This window comes from Natator depressus, chromosome 2 (genome assembly GCF_965152275.1).
Source record: "Natator depressus isolate rNatDep1 chromosome 2, rNatDep2.hap1, whole genome shotgun sequence".
In the NCBI taxonomy this organism is placed as follows: domain Eukaryota; kingdom Metazoa; phylum Chordata; order Testudines; family Cheloniidae; genus Natator; species Natator depressus.
In genome coordinates this window covers 230,090,996-230,114,566 of record NC_134235.1, presented here as the reverse complement: position 1 = coordinate 230,114,566, position 23,571 = coordinate 230,090,996, and the positions used below count along the sequence as shown (strand labels likewise).

The following is a 23,571-nucleotide window of genomic DNA, read 5'->3' as shown; positions in this document are numbered from 1 at the left end:
CATTACTATAATTTCCCACAATTAAATTCAGGGTACATTATAATCCTTATAAAACATGAATTTCCATACATATTTGTTATAGTATTACATACATAAACAGTATATTATTATTTCTTTATTTTATATCCAGCATATAAACCACTATGCTTCATGCACAAACCAATGTAATTATCTTAAACCAAGGATTTTCACTTGCTGATCTGGAAGAATTCACATAAACTAATATACCGTACTTAATTGCCAGTTTTGGGGAGATACAAACCAGTGTGTGCTGTGTAAATGAATTAAAATGGACAGTAGTTCTGCTAAATCTAATTTGTTATATATATTAACTTTTGATCCAATTGACATAAAGAACATGTAAACTAGCCATACTAAAAAAACAAATCACATGATTAATAAGTTGATTACACATATTTTTCCAGTCCTATGAGAACATTAGATTTAATAACGTTTTAATTTGCAGATTAAAATATTTACGAGGTCCTTCTGTTTTGCATCCTATCCAGTTTACCCATTTTAAATTGCACCATAGGAAACCTGAAAGAGAAACAGTTAAATACTAGATCTACAGATCACTTGCCTAATTGTATGGAATATAGCAGAGATAATGAGCTCATTGTGAACTGCAACAGTCATATAACGTGGCTCATGAAATGCTGATGGGACTGTCCGCACTGCATAGCAGAGATAAACACCCCACAAGAGGAATAAAAATTCAGCTGTGAGAAGAACAAAAAGAAATAATTTGCTATTAGTTTTATAGATGAAATATAAAGGAAATCTGAAGTTAGATAGCATGTTCTATATGTGTGTATATATATAAATATATATACATATAGACAATATGTCATTATAAATATATACATTCATTCACAAGTATTCATATACTTTCAGATATTTTAAAATTGACATTAATATTTAACATTTAACTTCAAACATTTCATTTTTACACAATGTGTCATTAGACCAGGAACCTTTGCTTCCATGTTTTCCTACTATTTTAGTTTACAAGTGTTAAAACCAACCTTTAGCAATTTCTTGTCTGTTTTTCAACTTGATATCTTAGAAGCTTGACATTATTTGTAATAAATTTTTGATTTTTATCTCAGGTTCCTGTTATAAAGGAAGCTACAAGTGTCACTTCAGTTAAGAGTCTTTTTAATATGAATATTCTATTTCAATTAACTCAGCTGGAATGATTTCTTCTGGGTTAAAGTATACCCTCTACTCACTTTAATTCTGTTGTGCCTATGTTTTATAGACATTATGAGTCTCTTTTGAGGCGCCTAAGGACTTGGTAATTACAACGAATGACACATTTCTCCTTAATAAGTAAGAAATAGGTGATGAAAGAAACAAAATAGGGATGGATGAATGCTCAGGGCCAGTTCAAACCAACCCTGTATGAAGGGACTGAACTGAACCTTACACTCAAGAGTTTGTATTTCAGTCAATGTTTTACTGTGACACAATTTTGTTTGTGACACAAACATCATCTTTCATATCAGCCCAGAAAATCCCACATTCCAGGGATCTATCTCAGGGGTGTGGTTATTAGAACAGCCTGTTTCTTTCATCTCTTCTCTTCTGGGATGTCCTTCTCGAGAGCTGGCCTGGAAGAGGCCAGCCCTGTCTTGCCACATGCACTGCCAGGATCAACTCCTGGAACATGGCTCTTCTGGGCCAGTATCAAGACATGATGATGTCTATGTTGCGTTGGGTTTGCTGAATTTTGTGACTAGTATTTCGCTCATGACATCCCTCTATATTTACCACCCTAAATTATATATATGCTCATATACATAATGTCGTTTTCTGAATTCAGGTTAGTTATATTAGAAACATGCCTTCATCACATTTCACCACATCATAACTCCTAGCTACAGGCTCATCTGTTAGATCAGCAAACAACCAGCATACCATGTAGGTACCTAAACAACCTTATCATTTTCAGTTTTCTTCCCATTGGAATCAGTGACAAAGCTCCTATTGACTTCAACTGATGGAAAATTGAGCCCTAACACAGGAAATGTGAGACAGGAGAAAGAGGAAAAGAATTGTCAAGGATACACTGCCACTGTTACTAATCAAGTAACAATACTGTCTCTCTCTCTCTCTCAAAAAAGTATATTATCTCATTCAAACATTACCGTGCTGGGTAGCTCTGCCCAAGAACATCTTATGCTCAATTAGAAGCAAGTTCATACACTATTAACACAAGAAAAGAGAAAAAGTAAAACTGTGGCTGTCTATCTCTGGAATTAATTCATCTGCATGAGCTAATGGAAAACTTGCTATACATGCTCCTTCCATCTTTATACTTTCATGCTTATTTTTGATACTGTATTAAAAATATTACTGACCATCCACAAAAAAGAAAACTTACAGTAAAAAATACAGATGATTTTTCGTTTTACTTTATTTTTCTTTTTGAAAATTCTATCTACATAATAGGCACCTGTTTCATTTAATTGGTAACATCACAAGTAATGTGATTGGCAAAAACAGCTACCAATCTGGTTTTGATAAATATGCAACAGTTTGGAAGTTTGCAACCATATCTGAAATAGTTTCTGAGTTAAGTCAGAAATTATTCTCCTAGTATTTTAGATCTAACTGATTCTATTTTGGGTCTTGTATGCAACCAGGAAGTGCAACGGCTTGAGAAAGTGAAAATGAATTCAGCATTATGTGAACTTCTTTGAGCCTCAATAAAAGAATCAGTGAGTTTTGAGCAAAGCTTTGAGTGGTTCTTGTTTTAATGTGAGTGGTTTACCCAGCCCTAAGTCCATACATTTGCTGACCAAAAGTTACGTATCTTCTCACAACTGCTAATATGTAGCACACTTGTATTACTCTTTCTCTTTTATGTCCCCCAACAAAAAAAAAACAACAATAATTACCATTAAAAATGGAACAAATAACAGTTTGAGTTGGGATTTTAAAAAGTGTCTCTTTGGGGACCCATGGTACATCTTTTGTGATTTTTTTGACTGGGTCTATTTTTCGGCTTCTCAAATGAATGTAAAGTAGTACAGCAGTACAGCACTCCCATGTCTCCGATACTGACTGCCTGGACAAATTGGGTACTAGTTTCATTTCACTACCACTTCATTGGCTACACCGCCAGTGAAGTCTATTACTATATCTCATTAATATCCCCAAACTAGGAAAGATCCACTGAATTTTTTTTCTCCCAAAGTCTTGACTGAGTACATGGCACACAACTTCTGGTTCGATTAAATTCAAGCAAATCTTAACAAGCTAAATAGCAATCTTAGAACTATTTCAAATACATTTGGTGTTCATTTGTGTGCTCTCTTTTTAAATACATTCTTCTCTTAAATCTAGAACCACAGCACAAAAAATGTATAGTTCTAACTTGGTATTAACTTCAAATACAATTTAAAAAAAAGATAATCCTGTAATAAACTAAGGTTGGTACAGCTAATTCATTGGCTCCTCTAAGGGTCTACAGAAATTTCTCATTGACCCAGCAGAGTTTGAGAGATGTGCCACCAGAACATATTGCCCCTGCTATTTGCACAAATTCTGTCTTTCAGTCCAGTGTCATCCTCGATAAACAGATATTAACAGTACTGTAGGGCAGAAAAATCTCAGTGCTAGCTGCCAAGGAATGAGCAAATTCCTGAATATTACACGTAGGGCTCTCATTTCTCTTTCTCCTGAACGACCAAACTAAGTGAGAAAAACCCCAAATCTGTTACTGATACAAAGAGAAAGTGATAAGTTTCAAGGGCTAAGTGGAACACTGAGAGTTCCAATAAATACGGCTAAGTGCATGGAAAGAGAAGTTGTTTAAAACTTCATGTTCTGAAGATACCTTTATTGAAAAAAGGAACCTGTATATCTGGAATAACTCTAAAGAAGGCATTGTAGTTACTCTATATTTACAGAGCTGTAATCAAAAGAATACTTTAACTGTGTTTCCAGATGCACTGTAATCTCTTAAAATATCCCAAGAAGCAAGTGAAATGGAATAAGCCACACTTCAATTAGCAAAGGTCAATTTCAGTGGGCTTGCATGGGTATAAATGATGGCAGAATTTGATTCTAAGTCGAAAGAAGTTCTGTGCATTTAGTTTTCACATATGCAGGCAATATCACTCTTTCTAAGCAGCCACTTATATTATGACTTTAATGCCAACAATGGAATTCAAAGTATGCATATACTGGAGCACAGCAGACATTTCCACTATTTAATGTAAAATGTTTCTATCAGTGCTTTTGATTTAGCACAGAGGTGGCATTTCTGACTACAGAAAATAATTAGCATGACATCTGGTATACTACACAAATGGGAATAGCTTTTAGAATGCAAGGTAAAATAAGAGTGTATATACTAGCTAAGCCCAATATTATAATAATTTAATTAACAATAACAAACAAAATAGTCTGGTTGAGAAACAATTTATTATCCAAAGCACCAATTACATATCTTAAATAGATCATGTAGAAGTTGTGCTTGAGGAAGAAAATCAGGTTTATATAATTAATTTCAGGCTAACACTGCAATTTACAAAGAAAATCGGCAGATGTTACCAAATTTTGCTGCGCTTTTTTGTATGTGGGCATTGGGCAACATATTGTGATTCTGAGTATAAAATTAAGACAGTGATATTTTAATATCTGTATTATACTGATGGATAGTACATATATAAATAAATGAGGTTTTTTTAAAACCAGGTAAGAGCATGGGACACACTTTTGGGGTGCTGAAACTAATTCAACAAGAGAAAATGAACACTACTGTCTCAACTATCATCTAAATAGTGGTCACGCAAAAGACCGCATAGGAAGCTACAACCCCAGGCATGATTAACATTGTTGATCATGCACTATCCTAGCCAGCTTGTGCCACACAACTTTTAATGATAAATCTGCCAGGTTTGAAATGAGGATTTATATTTGACTCACTCGGGAATGAAACACTCAGAGAATGGAGTAGAGGAGTGCATGGGCGAAAGCTAAAGGACTATACTGGTATATTGCAAATCTGCTCAGAAATGTTCTGCAGTGTAGCAATGTTATATCACTGATATGCTACAGTAGACTTTGTAAAACTGCATTAAAATACTGTAAGGTGTAGGGTTTTGGACTAGCATTGTAGTGGGTTATTTTTAAAAAATAAGGGATGGTGACATCTTTAACAGAAGCAGTGAGGTATATTTTGACCCACGAACAGGGGTGAAAGTAAATCTAGGGCCTTACCGGTACGAGGCTGGGCTGGGGCCGGCTTTGGCCCCTGGAAGGGGTGGGACCTCAGGCGGAAGGGGCAGGGCTGGGGGGTCAGAGCCAGCCCTGGCCCACCCTGTACCAGCAAGTGCCTTCTTCCCCCTCCCCGGGGTAACAGCGGCAGCTGGGACCTCTGGCAGTGGTTTAAAGGGCCCGGGGCAGTAGCGGCGGCCGAGCCTTGGGCCCTTTAAATCATCCCCAGAGCCCTGCCGCTGCTTCCCCAGAGCTCCGGCAGCAGGGCTCCAGGGACGGGGATCCGGCCGCCACTACCGCCCCGGGCCCTTTAAATCGTTCCTGGAGCCTGCCGGAGCCCTGGGGAAGCAGCGGCAGGGCTCCGGGGATGATTTAAAGGGCCCAGGGCTCGGCCGCCGCTACTGCCCCGGTCTCTTTAAATCTCCACCCCAGCCCCGCCACCGCTACCCCAGGGCTCCGGCAGCGGGGTTCTGGCAGCAATTTAAAGGGCCGGGGGCTCCAGCCGCTGCTGGGAGCCGCAGGCCCTTTAAATTGCACCTGGGGAAGTTGATTCACCCCGGTACGGCGCACCGGGTCTTGCCGGTATGCTGTACCGGGGCGCACTGGCTTACTTTCACTTCTGCCCACGAAGTACTGAAGTGGTATTTCACTAAATGAAATCGGTCACACTTTACATTAACGTTATATTTACAAATAGTTTATAAAGGGTTACTAGATGGTATGAGCATGTTTTAGACATTTATAAGCACATCAGAAGAAGGTGTTGCAAATGGTTATGAGGGTTTACACGCAACCTGTTGGATTCTATAAGAATCTGTAACAATTGAGCAATCATTTATTTCAATATCTACTAACCAATTCTAATAAATAGTTTTTAATGTAAAACTTGGCCATGAAACTCAAGAGATGAAGCAGTAGGAGCAAGGAGTAGGAAAGAAGCCTGAAATAGGCATCTGTATTATATCAACTGTCTAATGACCAAATATGGAATTAGAATATGCAGCAAAAATGCAAAATGGAGGGCAAAAGCAAAAATAGCCAGAGGGAAAGATGCAAATGGTGTGGATTTCTTTTATTAGCCATAATATTAAAAATGTCTATAAGCTCAGTTTAATACTTCACCATTTTTGAAGTCATTAAATAACATTACTAAACAAAAAGTCAGGTGGCAACTGGCACACGATGGAGGTAAAGTGAGGACTAAACAAAGATCTCCCTCATTATAGGATACAACATGTAATTACGTTCTGTCCTTAGTGGTGGAACTGCGTGTTGCAACCTCACATATAGCCATGTGTACAAGAAATGTTTTACTTAGGCCTCTCATTCTTGTTGAAAGAGTAATGGAAGTCGTGCCGTTACTATAGTTGCTGCTTTCTCCCTGGATAAATAGTTTGTTATACTTTGCAGGGACATGAGGACCACTCTGACATCCCTTATTCACATGCGCACCAGCCCCTGTTAGTGTTTATCTCTAAACAGAGCTCTTGTTCTAACTAAGACTTTCTTCTGCTTCAGTTCAGTTGGAGTGGGCAACAAATAATGATCTTGCACTGGTCCATGACCCTAAGCAGCGTGATACCTTCCATTCAGCATGTTGGACTAGGGACTACTACCCAGACCTGTGCTGGGTCATATCGTTTGCCAATCACCTGCAGCTAGCAGCATGTACTGTACTTAATGATTTTCCACATAGCCAATATCATCCATCGTTGACTCAGATAGGAAGCTTATGCTCAAATAAATTTGCTAGTCTCTAAGGTGCCACAAGTACTCCTTTTCTTTTTGCGAATACAGACTAACACGGCTGCTACTCTGAAACCTGTCAGATAGGAATGCGTCTTCCGATTATAAGGAGCATACCGAACCCTAGATGGAACTTCTGGAAGGCAGACTGGGGCTCCTATACATAGTACTTAGAACAGAGCATCGTAACCATCCCATTGAACATCATCTCCATGGAAGACGCAAATAGTCATTTATATTGTGCCATTTTTAAAGCTGCAAGTGCAACAATTCCACGTGGCTTCCAACCTGGATACATTCCATGTTTGAATGAGGATTGTGTAGACTTGCTGAGGCAGAATGAGGACTCAGGTGATCCGGAGATTGCAGACCATCTTATAGAATCATTGGATGCTGCTCATTGGGCTCGATGAGAGGAAGTGACAGTGGCGCTTGATTTTACATGGTCAAGCCAGAAGAGCTGGAGCTTAATTCACCGACTAGCTGTGGCTCAACTTCCGTGGGCACAAAGCAGGCTGGCAGTTACTCCAAATTAGATTGCCAGTCATCTGTTGAAGGTCACCAAAGCTCCTGTTGACAGAGTTGTCAAACGACAGGTACATGATGAGTGGCAGCATTTCCTAAGGATTAATCTAGTTGACAGTAAAATGGAGCATTCACTAATCTGGAATTGGATTAAGTGCTGAATGATTTAAAAACAGATACAGCTTCCAGGTATGATAGAATTCCACCTGAATTAATGAAACGTCTGGGTACCCTTGCTCAGGAACAGCTTGTTCGGTTTTTCAACAGTTCTGCGGGAATCCAGACTGCCTAGAATCTGGCACCAAGCAAAGGTCATCGCCTTGCTGAAACCTGCAAAAGATCCACACTTGCCTTTGAACTACAGATCAATTTCACTCCCAAGCATCTTCTTTAAGGTGCTTGAGCGTCTGATTTCTCAAAGAATGTCACCATCTGTGGAAGGCATGCTGGGTACCAGAGCAAGCTGGTTTTTGCCAGGGTCATAGTACATGTGATCAAGTGCTGGCACTTACAAATTTCATCGAAAAGGGATTCCAACATTAGTTGAAGACTGGTTCAGTTTTTCTTGACCAGACCATGGCATACGATACAGTTTGTCACATGGGCCTTTTGGTGAAATTGTCTAAAACTACACCAAGTTGGTTTATATGTGCAATGGCTTTGTTTTTGAGAAATCACCATTTCTGTGTGCACACTGGTGACAGAACAAGTGCTTGGAGGCATCAAAAGAATGGCCTACCGCAAGGATCGGTATTATCTCCAACATTATTCATTTTACATTCGAATGACCTACTCTATATCAGGTCTCACAAGTTTGTTTATACATATGACATATACCTCGGCACTCAGTTACACTCCTTTGACATACTTGAGAGTGTTTTGAATGCAGATATGGTGGCTATGGCCGATTATTGTCATTGGTGGCATCTGATACCAAGTGAAAGTAAAACTGTTTTGAGTGTTTTCCATTTACCTCATGCACAAGCAGGCAGACAGCTGAATATAGTTCTCAATAGTCAGCGAATAAAGCATGATTCACACCTGGTTTATCTAGGCATCACGTTGGATAGAGCTCTCACCTATTATGATAATCTTACAAAGACAGCAACTAAGGTCAAAACGCACAACAATCTGCTCAGAATACTGGCCGGAACTACCTGGGATGTTAACATCCAAACGATACACACTTCAGCCTTTGCACTCTGTTATGCAGCAGCGGAGTACTGCGCTCCAGTATGGGCTTGCTTGTCTTACACAAGGATGATCGACGCACAACTTAATTCCACCATGTGTATTATTTCAGGCACACATAAATCTATTCCTCTACCATGGCTACTGGTTCTCTGCAATATTGCTCCACCCAGTGTTCGCAGAGAGGAAAACACAGGAAATCTCATGACAAAATTTGTGATATGCCACATCTACAGTTAATTAAAGACTTGTTTAATCCACCATATGGTTGTCTGCCCTCATGGTGCCCATTGTGGATAAGCTTACCGGGTGAGGAATTTACAGTAGCGGATACATGGTGAGCTTCATGGTCTGCAGAGATAGTGACAAATAATTATCTTGTCTTGGACCCCACTCAGTGGCAACCTGGGTTTGATTTACCACAAAGGTAATGGTGCCGTCTCAACCGGTTTCATACCAGACATGGAATTTGTGCTGCAGCAGAATTTCAGTAGCATTTTATACACAGTCCACTATGTCAATGTGGGCAGCCACAAACCATGACACACGTTGAGGACTGAAAAATGACTCATCTCTCTGGAAGTCTTCGTGTCTTGAACATTGTTGATAAAAACACTGTGACTTCGCTTGACCGGATTACATACACTAAATAAATAAGTGGATTGTATCTGTCTAGACTGGAGTCCATTGCAAATTGAGAGGTCTGGTCCCAATTAATGGGTGACTGCTGGAACGGGGAGTAGAAGAGAGTACTGTTACTTATCAGGTCTTTCCTCACCTCAGATTTAGCATTTATTGGAAATTTAAGACACAGCTGTTCATAAAAGACCAATGAGCAACAAGCTTCCTGCTTACCCAAACTGAAATCTCCAGAGGATATGATTCTGTACATTTCAACTTGAAGGATTTGTTACTGGATGTTTGAAAACTATTTTGTGCAACCTTTTCCTGGTCAAAAAAAATTTCAACTAAACTTTTTTCCACAGAAAAAAGCCATTTCATCAAAATAGGAATGTTTTGACTAATATTTTGTTGCTATAAGATGGAATGGATAGGAGAGCATGCCACCCCAGACGAATAGCACACAGTGGTAAGGGCACTCACCTGGGATGTGGGAGACCCAAGTTCAAGTCCTTTCTCTGTTTCAGGGACTTGAACTGGGGTGTCCTACATCCCAAGCAAGTGCCTTAATCAAAGGACTATTGGCTATACTTGGGGGGGATCTTTCTCTCAATTTTTTTTCATGAAAAATTTCAGAAGGTCTCCGCTTTGTTTCACATTTTGAAACCTTGACATTTTTTGTGAAATGGAATTTCTGTTTTCTGACCAGCCCTAATGTTGAATACTGCTTACTCATTGGGAATGACATAACCATGGGTTGCAGAACCAGGCCCTTACCAAAACAAAATGAATTTGTAGATTATGACTGACTATTCTTATTCATCAGGCACAAGAAATAGGTTGCACATTCTCCCATTCCTACAGAAAGAAAGGTGGGGGGGAAGGAAGAGGCAAAAAAACAGAGAGCTGTCAACATCTGCATGCAAAAGAAAGCATTAGCTCACAAAACAGGGAAAGACAATGTATCCTCAGAAACGAAGTGACAACAGTATAACTGCAAGGTAAGTATTCAGGGTGGATGGACAAATGAGAGATGTACTGAGACACATATGAGAGTAAGACAAGTGTTGCTATGAAGGCATATGTTGATGTACATGTAATTGGAAGGCAAAAGACAAAAATAGGGTGTAACTTAAATATCCCATATACATGGATGGAGTTTTTAAATGATCTCTCCCACTGTTCACTACCTTGTTCTTATCTAGATTACATCTTATTCAGTCTTTGTGTTACCCAATTAACCAATTTTATTGTATCCCCCAATTCCTAGGAACAGTGGCTGTTTTTAATGGATTTTTACATGATTTTGATAGCAATTCAGCTATTTCATGCTTTTAGTTCATTTGGAACACTTAGACTGGTTATCCAATACACTGAGTCAAATTCATGCCATATTCTACATCAGTGGTGGGCAACCTGCGGCCCGTCAGGGTAATCCGCTGGCCGGCCGCAAGACAGTTTGTTTATATTGACCATCCATAGGCACGGCCGCCCGGAGCTCCCATAGGCCGGGAACGGGCAGCCGTGCCTGCAGATGGTAAACGTAAGCAAACTCTCTCACGGCCCACCAGCGGATTACCCTGACAGGCCACGTGCGGCCCGTGTGCCGCAGATTGCCCACCACTGTTCTACACCATTATTCATGCCTGGTGTAACTGAACCATAATGTCAACTGTACCAAAGATGAATCTCCCCCATTTTCTATTTAAAATTTCATTTGTAAATGTCCTTTTCTGGTGTTTTCATATTTCGGTGAGGAAGGGCAATGATAAGCTTGCACTGTGTAGTGCATGTTTACTATATACAGTGGACCAGACCCTCATCTGATGTAGACTGGTGTAGTTCTATTGACTCGATCAATTTATACCAGCAGAAGATCTGGCCCTGTATGTTTACAATGTATTGTAGAACAGGGAGTTGTCTGTGGAAGTTAATTATTGCTCTTGAACAATGAAGTATTCTTTTAATGCACATGCCTCTGACTCCAAAGCCTCCTGTCGCCAGTGTAGTTTATTAATTATCTTAGCACTAATTGGCATTTTAATAACTTTCCCTATGATTTAGACTTTCTTAATAAAAAGGTTTAATGTCTACATTCACTCCTAGCTGCTATTTACTTTATCTACAGTTCATATCCATTTTTCACATTTGTAGCTAAATATTTACCATCCACACAAAAACGTGCAGATGAGGAAAATGCATGTGTAAAAGACTGATGGCTTTAGGGTGTAGAGCTTGCAATGCATTCTGCATGACGTGAGAAGGATTAGAACAGCAGTGCTCAAACTGTGGGTCAGGACTGCGAAGTGGGTTGCGACCCCATTTTAATGGGATCACCAGAGCTGGCATTAGACTTGCTGGGGTCTGGGGCCAAAGCCCTAGCATGACCCCTCACATGACTCCTCACCACCCCACCCCACCCCACCCCCAGCCTGGTGCCCTGGCGCGCTCCCTGTCCCCTCCCCATCCCACGTTATCTGGGGGGACTCTGTCCTCCCGCTGTGCTGGATACCGATTTCTGAAGCGCAGGGCTCTCCCGGGAACCCCAGTGGTGAAAGGAGCAGAACCTGGGGCCACCAGGCGGCCCCACGCCAGCAGCTCCTCTGGCGCAGCTGTACTGCCCCCAGCCCAGTCCTCCGGCGGGCTGTACAGACCCAAGACAGGAGACAGCTGCGTGGAAGGGCTGGGGCGGTACAGCTGTGCTGGAGGAGCTGCCAGCTTGGGACCACCCGGCAGCCCACAGTTCTGCTCCTTTCACCACTGCGGTTCCTGGGAGAGCTCTGCGGTTCTGAAAATGTGTCTTTCCGGTATGGTGTACTAGCAATAAATTTCTTAATGGTACGGAATACCTGACCGTACCTGCTTACTTGCACCACTGTTTATAAACGTACTGTCGCACTGTACTTTCCAGTGGTGATTTCAGTTTGTAAAGTAGCATTCTGCAGTGTGTACAAGGCTCCTGCTCTCTAGAGGTGGCCTTCCAAACCACTGTCTAATCTGGCACACCTTTCAATACACTTCTTTCAGAAGGCGAAACCATTAACAACTACGATTTACTATACATTTACGAGGCAATTATGAAGCAAGTACCACTTGCAAAACACATAACTGTTCCATTACACTGAGGACATCTTTTCTCAGAATACTGACAGATTAGAACGCTAATTAAACCCATAACACAGGCTATTTGATTTTACTCAGTTTTAACTAGCATTTTATTTCCTCAGTCTATTGTCCTTATTTCAAGTTACGTTTCCTGAAATTCACTGAGCCATGATCTGGAAAGCCGGCTAATCCATCCATTTAACCACTCAGACTGTCTTTTGGAAGCTAAGTGAACACAATTTTAAAACAGAAAAAAATACTATGCCCTAGATTCTTCTTCTTCTCCCTGTAGAGTCTCTTTCTGCTTCGCTGCACTCCACCTCTCACCTGGAGGGCTATGCTTCGCTGCACTCCACCTCTCACCTGAAGGGCTACGCTGTTTCATATTAAAAGTTCCTTTTCACAGACTGAAAGGATTTTCAGACATTGCAAGGATCTGTAATCCCTTTATATTTCTTCAGTTCTGAATTGTTTCCTGGATCATTCTGTTACCAGGGTTTTATCTGTCCCTTTTAACTAAGCTGTATTTTAATCTTCAAAGAAAAACAATATGCATTCCTTTGCAATATACCATATATGGCAACTACTAATGACATAGGGCCAAATCCTTTACTGAGGCACAACTCCCAAGGACTTCAGTTGGGAGCAATGTGTAATATGACCGCCTGAGCTCAAGCCTCTGAACACAATCTCTCCCACTCCCATACCATCCCCCCCATTTTATCCCCTTCCTTATTCCACCTGCTTCTCCATGCACTGACTCCACACTCTCATCAGTCATTCCACACCCTGTCTTCTTTACTGCATCTACTCTCCCACCCACATTCTCCTTCCACAGCCTCTCCCTCAGTTTCACTCTCTGTGTGTGTGTGCATACACAAAAGTTAAAGAGGGAAACAAAAAAAGAGAGAAAGGACAGAGAAAGTGAAGGATGGAGGACAGCTGAGAGAGGGACAACAGAGGAGACTTTCAGCTCCTTACCCCCAGCTTGACATACCACTAGATATTGAGTGACAGGGAAGCCCTGGGACCTCTTCCCTGTCCCCTCAGACAAACAGCACAGGAAGTGGCTATACAAAGGGGAAGCACCCACGGGGCTGTGGTATCAAAAGTATCAGGAGTAGGGGAAGGCCTAGACAACACAAGAAGTGGTCAGGGAAAGGGGAGCCCTGGATTGCCTCCCCAACCCAGGCCAGTGCCACTGAAAGTGCCCAAAGAAGAGGAGACCTGGAGCACCTCCCCATCTCAGTCAAGAGCACTAGAGGGAACTCCTCTGAGTGGCAAGTACCTTGCTGAGCATCAGGTTTGCCAGCAGGAGCATAGCCATGCAAGCGTGTTGTTTTGATGGAACCCTGCGTAGGAACTGTGCCTGAGGCCTGGTCTACACTGCTGCTTAAGTTGATGTAAATTACATCACTCAGGGGTGTGAAAAAGTCACCCCCTAAGCAACGTAGCTTACATCAACCTAACGTGGTGTCTACACTGCGCTATGTTGGCCGGAGATGATCTCCCACCAACTTCGCTTTTGCCTCTCGGGGAGGTGGAGTACTGAAGTCAACAGGAGAGTGCTCTGCTATCGACTTATCACTTTTCACCAGACCCGCAAAATCAACACCACTGGATAGATTGCAACAGTGCCGATTTAGTGTGCCAGTGTAGACAAGATAACATAATTTGATCCATGCCTCTGTAGGTACTAAGAAGGGCAGTATTGCTAGCAGGGAGCCTAATCCTGCACTGTTGAAGTCAATGGGAATTTTGCCACTAACTATGATAGGTGGAAAATTAGGGCTACAATAATTGCATATGTGCGCAAAATATCGATTTCTTGTTCATTTGCCTTAGTAAACCTATGGATAATTAAAGCAATCATGATGTAATAACAAAGCATTTGCCATGAAACACACATGTAGCTGTGTGATAAAGAATATTTGTATGCTGTATTTGACCGGTAACTTGGTAATATACTATACTTATGCATTTTGATTTTTTGAGGTTCAATCATTTTGTTAAATTTAGATTAAAAGTCAGCTGAAACAATGCTGTAATTTTAGAGGTTTTTAGGGCTAAATCCCATTTTAGTTTTTTTTTATTAAAAATTTCAGTGGTTTTCAAATATTACACAAAAGTTTATAAGGGGCATAGAGATGAACATAGCTAATCCGGGAGCCAAGCAATTTAAATACATTTCTAGTTTGAATCAATTTGCCTCTTCAGTGCACATTCAATTGAATTGCTTCATATTCCTAAACAATATTTGTTATAGGCAAAGCTCATAGTGCTGCCTATAGTTAAAGTAGATTGACACTTTCCATAATAAGATCCTGTTTTCAGCAGCTTATAACTTCGCCAATTTTTAACTGTTTAGACTGAAATTTCCCATGCAGGTTGTCTGCCTCCGGCTAAATCTTTTTGGAATGTTTCAGCTAAAACAGTGCAGCTATTTCTGAGAACATGATGAAGAAAAAATAGGTTGTTTTGCCCATTAAAAAAAAATTCTTACAACCATTTTGTTGAGCTCTAGCACCTCTATACTGAAGTACAGTCTTGAAATTTGGCAAGGTCACTTTGGTGTTAGTAATGTGATTTTTGCTGTCCCTGGGAAAATGACCCTTCAAGTTACAGAAGTATGGGCTGGATGAATGGACTATAAGGTGGATAGACAGTTGGCTAGATTGTCGGGCTCAATGGGTAGTGATCAATGGCTCCATGTCTAGTTGGCAGCCGGTATCAAGTGGAGTGCCCCAAGGGTCGGTCCTCGGGCCGGTTTTGTTCAATATCTTCATAAATGATCTGGAGGATGGCATGGATTGCACCCTCAGCAAGTTTGCAGATGACACAAAACTAGGAGGAGAGGTAGATACGCTGGAGGGTAGGGATAGGATACAGAGGGACCTAGACAAATTAGAGGATTGGGCCAAAAGAAATCTGATGAGGTTCAACAAGGACAAGTGCAGAGTCCTGCACTTAGGATGGAAGAATCCCATGCACCGCTACAGACTAGGGACCGAATGGCTCGGCAGCAGTTCTGCAGAAAAGGACCTAGGGGTTACAGTGGACGAGAAGCTGGATATGAGTCAACAGTGTGCCCTTGTTGCCAAGAAGGCCAATGGCATTTTGGGATGTATAAGTAGGGGCATTGCCAGCAGATCGAGGGACGTGATCGTTCCCCTCTCTTCGACATTGGTGAGGCCTCATCTGGAGTACTGTGTCCAGTTTTGGGCCCCACACTACAAGAAGGATGTGGAAAAATTGGAAAATGTCCAGCGGAGGGCAACAAAAATGATTAGGGGACTGGAACACATGACTTATGAGGAGAGGCTGAGGGAACTGGGATTGCTTAGTCTGCGGAAGAGAAGAATGAGGGGGGATTTGATAGCTGCTTTCAACTACCTGAGAGGTGGTTCCAAAGAGGATGGATCTAGACTGTTCTCAGTGGTAGCTGATGACAGAACAAGGAGCTCTCAAGTTGCAGTGGGGGAGGTTTAGGTTGGATGTTAGGAAAAACTTTTTCACTAGGAGGGTGGTGAAACACTGGAATGCGTTACCTAGGGAGGTGGTGGAATCTCCTTCCTTAGATATTTTTAAGGTCAGGCTTGACAAAGCCCTGGCTGGGATGATTTAGTTGAGGATTGGTCCTGCTTTGAGCAAGGGGTTGGACTAGATGACCTCCTGAGGTCCCTTCCAACCCTGATATTCTATGATTCTAAGACCCTCCCCGCAAAAATCTCACTTTGCAGATGCTCAGTAGAGATTTATTAGAGCTTGGTGGTGAAATTCTCCACAGATTCCATCTGACCGAGTATGCTCCAGCTCAGGGCTACTGGAGATGAGCAAGACTTTCCCTTCAGTTGCTCTTCCCAGCAGCCAGAGCCCACTGCAGCACTGGGCACAAGTACTGAGAGCCAGAAGACTCTCTCCAATGCTCTCAATGCTCCCCTTATGTCCACTGAGTGAGGAGAAGGAGAAATCCAGAGCCGTCCCTTGGGTACGATGAATCAGAGCGATCACTCCGGGCCCCGTGCTTTGGGGGGCCCCGCGGGCCGGTGTGATTCGCCAGCGCAGTCAGTCCCGGAAGTGACGGATTCATCACTTCCACCCTGGGCGCCGCAGTCCCCTAGGGATGGCCCTGGAGAAATCAACCACACTGAAATGCAGACAAGTGAAGACTTGGGTTCTGAGCAGCAGGAGAGGGGATTGCAGAAGCCAAAAAGGGAGGAGCAGAAAGGGAGGGTGACCAGGAGCCAGGATAGGAGGTTGGACAGCTTAAGTAGGTTATCAGTGAGCTCCTGATGGAGACATTTTGGCCTCTTACTATTCTTCTTATCTTCATATCAAGATAGTTTTCTGTTGTGCTTTAATATTGTCTCCTTGAGAAACTGCCAGCTCTGCTGAACTCATTTTCCCCTTAGATTTTCTTCCCATGGGACCTTAACCTACCAGTTCTCTGAGTTGTTTAAGTCTGCTTTTTTGAAGTCCATTGTCTTTAGTTTGCTTCTCTCACTCCTTCCTTTCCTTAAAATCATGAAGTCTATAATTTTACGATCACTGTCACCCAAATGGACTTCCATGTTTAGATTTATAAACCATTCCTCCCTGTTAGTCACAATCAAGTCTAAAATGGCTGTTTACTTAGTTACTTCTTCCACTTTCTGAAACAAAAAGTTGACTGCAAACCACAATACATTCTGAAAACTGGTTGAAAATTTTGTGTTTTGCCATATTACTTTTCCAACAGATATCTGGGTGATTACAGTCCCCCGTTATTACCAGGACTTGTGTTTTGGATATTATTGTTATTTTTTTTTCTACAAATGCCTCACCCACCTCTTTCTCTTCATCTGATGGTCTATATGGTCTACCACGACATCACTCCTGTTTTTCCCCCTTGTAAACATATTGTCAAATGTAATAGAAATTTAAATACAAAACATTCACTGTTGCTAAAGGGTTTGGATAAATATCATGATTAGTATGGAAAATACTCCATAAACCCTAACTCCCATAATCTCTGTCAATATAAAAACTTTATCTCATTATGGATTTGTAGCAGAACCTTGTTAATTTTCACTTCACTAATCTGCAATCTGGACAATTCTCTTTCTGCCTTTCAGCAAAGATTTGACAGCAGAGTGCAATGATGAACTCTCACATTGGTAGGATTTTATTTTACAAAATATAGTACAGAACACTCACTAGTATTCTATGAAGCTTTACACTCAATTAAAATTAATTAAATCAACAAAATACATTTTGTAAGGCAGCATCCTTGGTTTTCATTTTATATTATTAATCAAATATCTTCACATATGTGCTAATTTATAAAATGTAATAATTATCAATGGAACTCCCAGTCAATGGTGTAAATTAGTGAGGTTCCACACTATGTATTATTTCTCCTGCCAAGTCTCAGAAAGGAAGTATCCTGGTTTTGAAAACACATCCAGTTGGTCAAGAGCTTTTCAGATCTTTAGTTACCGCACAAATCATCCAGTGTGTGCAACTGTATTGCATCTGTAATATCTTCTGCTATCCATGATACTGATTCATAGGATTCTAGAGATATCTGTATGAACATATTTGCACATGTAGGTTGGGTTAACAGGCAAAATGATAAAAACTCAAGACACTTCTACTTTTCCATTTTTGTTCAGGCTTGTATTCCAGCTTTATCTTCATTCCTATCTGATTCATTTTGATAGTCATCAACAAATCTAGATGTATATGCATCTTGAAATACATTCCTTGTCAATTTCTAACTCCGAGCAGAGGAAATATTTGCCATTTGCATTGGTGATCACATTTTCTGGTCACATTTTTCTGTGTGAATGCTGTAATTCCGGCTGCTATTGCAGGTACAAAACCAGGAAAATAAAAATCTTTGTTTACCATTCTGTAATAACTAACAGTAGAAGACCAGCAGGAATGTTCTAATATACTATTGTACCTGATAAGCAATGAAATTATGGGACAAACTAGTTTAATATCTGACAACAACAAATGCTTCACATTTTCTCCTCTTGTTATTTAACTTAAAAGAGAGATGTCTGATGATGATTGAGTTTTATAAACATGGGGTTACTGGAAAACTTCCTTTTACATTGTCCCTCACACTTTATTATATTGTATAGGATAATGCAACACACTTTAGACAGTTCTTCCAAGAGTAGTGATTTACCTGGTATATTATCAAATGTTCTACTGAGTGCCAGTTTCTACCCACCAGCACAACATGGTCTGCAGGCCACTGGCTAGAATGTTAACAAAGAAATTAGGTATCTAAGGGCTGTCTCTGACTGACCCGGAGATCTCACACAAAGGAAAGAGGGGCAGAACAGAGGGAATAGAGAGATGGCATGGGGTGGCCTTGGAACCATCTCATACCCACTGCAGTCCCTGGTGAGGTGGGAGCAAGGAGCCTGGCCAGTTGCTGTCTCCCTTTACACTGCCATGATGTCAGCCTTCTGTGTGCTACCATGACACCAAAGTAAAGCTTGCTAAAAGGAACCGCTCTTATAAACCATAGCCAGCTTCTATCCATCTCTTCTTCACTACTCCCTGGGAGCCACTGAGAACACTTTCTCCTCACCCACCAGCAGAAGAGCTCTATTGAAAAATTGGGTTGGGGGGGAACCATGAAGAGGATGAGCCAAGGGGATAAGGAGGTGAAACAACTGTCGAGACAATTATCTATTTCTGTCTCTGAAATATTGGAGAATTTGATATAGTTTGGTGGAAACAGATCCTGTGGCTCACCAATACCACTGGAGAAATGACAGGATTAGGTATGAAAAATATTAAAGGTAACTGCATATTATCAGGTAGTCCTCTTTATAGATATACTGGACTTCAACATGGGAAACCCAGCACAACCTATTACAACACAAAGGGAAAACAAACGTGCTGCCTTTCCTCTTCAACCTGTGATACAATCAGACAAGAGCCATTGCAGGTTGTCACTTCCCCTGTGCCTCAGCAATCTGTCTCAAACACGAGGAACACTCCTAATAAATAAATGAAGTTGGCAGTTTCAACAAACATGTCATCACTTTGACAATCAATTGTGAACCTGCACTGGGCTAAATCAGCCCAGTTCACACAAGGGTGATCTATCCAGGTCTGGTAGAACAGAAATAAAATGCTTGCATTAGGCTTCTCCATACTTTGTCAGTCTAAAGAGGATGTAGACTGGTTTCCTGGTTTCAAAGCTCTTATTTTCATGAGCACCAGATCACACTGTTGTAGTCCAAGTTACACACCTTTGAAAATGATACAATATTCAGAATCTTTGGATTATGTTTCACCTTTCAGTGCAGATAAAAAGTGTTATTTCTAGGGCTGTCAGGCGATTAAAAAAATTAATCACAGTTAATCGCGATTAATCACACTGTTAAACAATAATAGAATGCCATTTATTTAAATAGCTTTGGATGTTTTCTACATTTTTCAAATATATATATTTCAATTATAACACAGAATACAAAGTGTACAATGTTCACTTTATATTTATTTTTATTACAAATATTTGCATGGCAAAAAACAAAAGAAATTGTATTTTTCAATTCACCTAATACGAGTACTGTAGTGCAATCTATTTATCATGAAAGTTGAACTTACAAATGCAGAATTATGTACAAAACCCCCCTGCCTTGAAAAATAAAACAATGTAAAACTTTAGAGCCTACAAGTCTACTCAGTCCTACTTCTTGTTCAGCCAGTTGCTCAGACAAACACATTGGTTTACATTTGCAGGAGATAATGCTGCCCACTTCTTGTTCACAATATCACCTGAAAGTGAGAAAAGGTGTTCTCATGGCACTGTTGTAGTCAGTGTCACAAGATATTTCGATGCCAGATGCACTTAAGATTCATATGTCCCTTCATGCTTTAACCACCATTCCAGAAGACAGGCCTCCATGCTGATGACAGGTTCTGCTTGATAACAAGCCAAAGCAGTGCAGACTGACACATGTTCATTTTCATCATCTGAGTCAGATGCCACCAGAAGAAGGTTGATTTTATTTTTTGGTGGTTCGGGTTCTGTAGTTTCCGCATTAGATTATTTCTCTTTTAGGACTTCTGAAAGCATGCTCCACACCTTGTCCCTCTCAGTTTTTGGAAGGCACTTCAGATTCTTAAACCTTGAGTTAAGTGCTGTAGCTATCATTAGAAATCTCATATTGGTACCTTCTTTGCGTTTTGTCAAATCTGCAGCGAAAGTGTTCTTAAAATGAACATGTGCTGAGTCATCATCTGAGACTGCTATAATATAAAATATAAGGCAGAAAGCAGGTAAAATAGAGCTAGAGACATACAATTCTCCCCCAAGGAGTTCAGTCACAAATTTAATTAACACATTATTTTTTTAATGAGCATCATCAGCACGTGTGTCCTCTGGAATGGTGTCCAAAGCATGAAGGGGCATACGAATGTTTAGCATATCTGGCATGTAAATATCTTGGAATACTGGCTACAAAAGTCCTATGTGAACACCTGCTCTCACTTTCTGGTGACATTGTAAATAAGAAGTGGGCAGCATTATTTCCCGTAAATATAAACAAATTTGTTTGTCCTAGCAATTGGCTGAACGAGAAGTAGGACTGAGTGGACTTGTAGGCACTAAAGTTTTGCATTGTTTTGTTTTTGAGTGCAGTTATGGAACAAAAAAAATCTACATTTTTAAGTTGCACTTTCACGATAAAGTGATTGCACTATAGTACTTGTATGAGGTGAATTGAAAAATACTGTTTCTTTGTTTATCATTTTTACAGTGCAAATATTTGTAATAAAAATAATAATATAAAGAGAACACTGTACACTTTGTATTCTGTGTTGTAATTGAATCAATATATTTAAAAATGTAGAAAAAATCCAGAAATATTTAATAATTTTCAATTGGTATTCTATTGTTTAACAGTGCGATTAAAACTGTGATTAATTGTAATTAATTTTTTTAATCGTGATTCATTTTTTTGAGTTGATTGCATGAGTTAACTGCAATTAATTGACACCCCAGTATGCATCCAATGAAGTGAGCTGTAGCTCACGAAAGCTTAAGCTCAAATAAATTGGTTAGTCTCTAAGGTGCCACAAGTACTACTTTTCTTTTGACACTCCTAGTTATTTAATTTTCCTACATGCTTTTCAGGTGAAGCTCCAAGGTCTGACAAACGTTTTGAGAGGTTTTGTTTCATTTTTTGTAAAGGAAACGAGTTTTATTTAAAAATTAAGAGACAAGCCAAAAAGTCAACATACCAATAGCCATCATGTAATCCCAGCGGTCTAGGAGGCACATATTGAAGATCAGGTGGTCTGATGTTTGTCCCTGGCCAATAAGTGAAATATTTCTCTCCAAGTTTTGGCAGACTGCAGAAGTCCAGCCGATCAGGAACCAAAAGACTATCAGGAGAATTACAGCCAGCATCCTCATCACTCGGCCACCTGTCATGTATGGAATACGTTGAGCAGTTTGGGACAGGAATACCTTCAAAACTCTGTAAAACCAAAGAATGACATTTGAAGGATCATTACTTTCATATTTATTATATTTAAATTGAACTGATTGCTTATTAGAGACTGCCAGGCAACAAGAATTAGTGAATTTGACCAGTAATTTTTAAAGCAAAGTTTGTGTCCAAATTCCCTAATCAGAGTTGAAATTTTTTCTACAAATGAAGAGCAAAAATACACAAAATCTTCTGTCTTGAGTCTCATCATATGAACAACCCTTGATGTTCAGCAATAAAATCTTACTTCAAGATTAGCATCTACATTTACTTTTACAGGAGAGAAAGTAAATGTAACTGGCACTTCTTAACAAAGAATAGAATAGGGTCTATTAAGGCAGAAGAGCTAGAGCTTAAATCACAGTTTGACTATAAATACAAGCTGAACACTACACGTTAAGTGAACTTGGAGATCTCAATAAGTTCAACATTATTCAGCTGTTTTCTTCCCAACAGTTACACCATATGGAAGCACACTTCTTAATCTTTCCTTGTTTGATAGATGTGATGTTCAGTTCTCCCTTTTTAGATACTAAATATTTTATATTTGATGCAGATTCCAAAACACTTCAGACAGGAAAAGAGATGGGATCAGGACAGATAATTTTCACAGAAGTGAGTCACACACAAATTCCCTCTACCTTTATCAACCAAAAACTAATCTTGCATTCTCATTTTTAGAAGAAGGAGCTTGCTACAATTCCTGGACCCTTAAAAATTTAGCCTGACCAAAGGATTTCCCGCCATGCAGGGTGAATGTCAAAGAATAACACTGAGTTCCTCAGGTAGGAAAAATAACCACCCTTTTCTTGCATAACTGGGGGAATGTGAAGGGTATAAATTAGACCACAATTCAAGAAAAAATGTATAGCATGAAATATATAAAGCTTTGAGAATTATGGAAGCATTACTTTTAAACAATTTGAGAATTATACTAGCAAATTTCCTTTTCTATCTATTTTGGCTCTTCAAAGTCAAATTTTTAGATAATATTGAAAGCCAACATGTTAACCTGTTTTGGTTGGGATGAGTCAGGACAAGTCAAATTTCTTCCAGCACCATCTCAAAGACTTTTGTCCCTAAAATACTTTCCCAATGGAATTGGTTGAAGCTGTATTGTGTGATCACTTAAAACTAGATTGGACAGAGCCCTGGAGACATGCTGTATACTGTTATTCTGGAAGGTAGTAATGGCTACTATCAAGTTGGTCTTTGATCTATAGACAATCACAGACGTCATTCAAGCTGATGGATGTGCTAACCATCTTTCCTTTAGGCTAAATGGAAAGAGCAATTAGCCCTCTTATGGAATGAAACAGCTGAAGATAGTTGAAACTCCCGCTCAAGGCAACTGGCAGATGATGAAGCCTGAGCAGAGATAAGCTATGTGTTCTGAGGGGTTTCACCTGGACTGATTGCAAACGCAGGAATAAGGGGACTCACTGGTTGCGTGTTGTGTGTGAGGCTATGCCTACGCTCATAGGCGCCGACTCCATGGGTGCTCCGGGACTGGAGCACCCACGGGAAAAAATTGGTGGGTGCTCTGCACCCACTGGCAGCTCCCCGCCCTGACACCCCAGCTCACCTCTGCCCCGCCTCTGCCTCCTCCCCTGAGCGTGCCGCCGAGTCCTGCTTCTCTCCCCTC

At 40.5% G+C, this 23,571-nt stretch overlaps 1 protein-coding gene across 1 annotated transcript in view; it reads right to left on the bottom strand.

The window, feature by feature from the left end:
- Positions 1 to 23,571, bottom strand: part of GPR158 (G protein-coupled receptor 158) — a 309,363-nt gene that overhangs the window by 13,089 nt on the left and 272,703 nt on the right. The window contains exons 7-8 of the mRNA XM_074946104.1: positions 21,676 to 21,914; positions 584 to 722 (exon numbers count right to left, since the gene is read on the bottom strand). Coding sequence (XP_074802205.1) covers positions 584 to 722; positions 21,676 to 21,914 — 378 coding nt within the window. The remainder of the gene's footprint in view (positions 1 to 583; positions 723 to 21,675; positions 21,915 to 23,571) is intronic.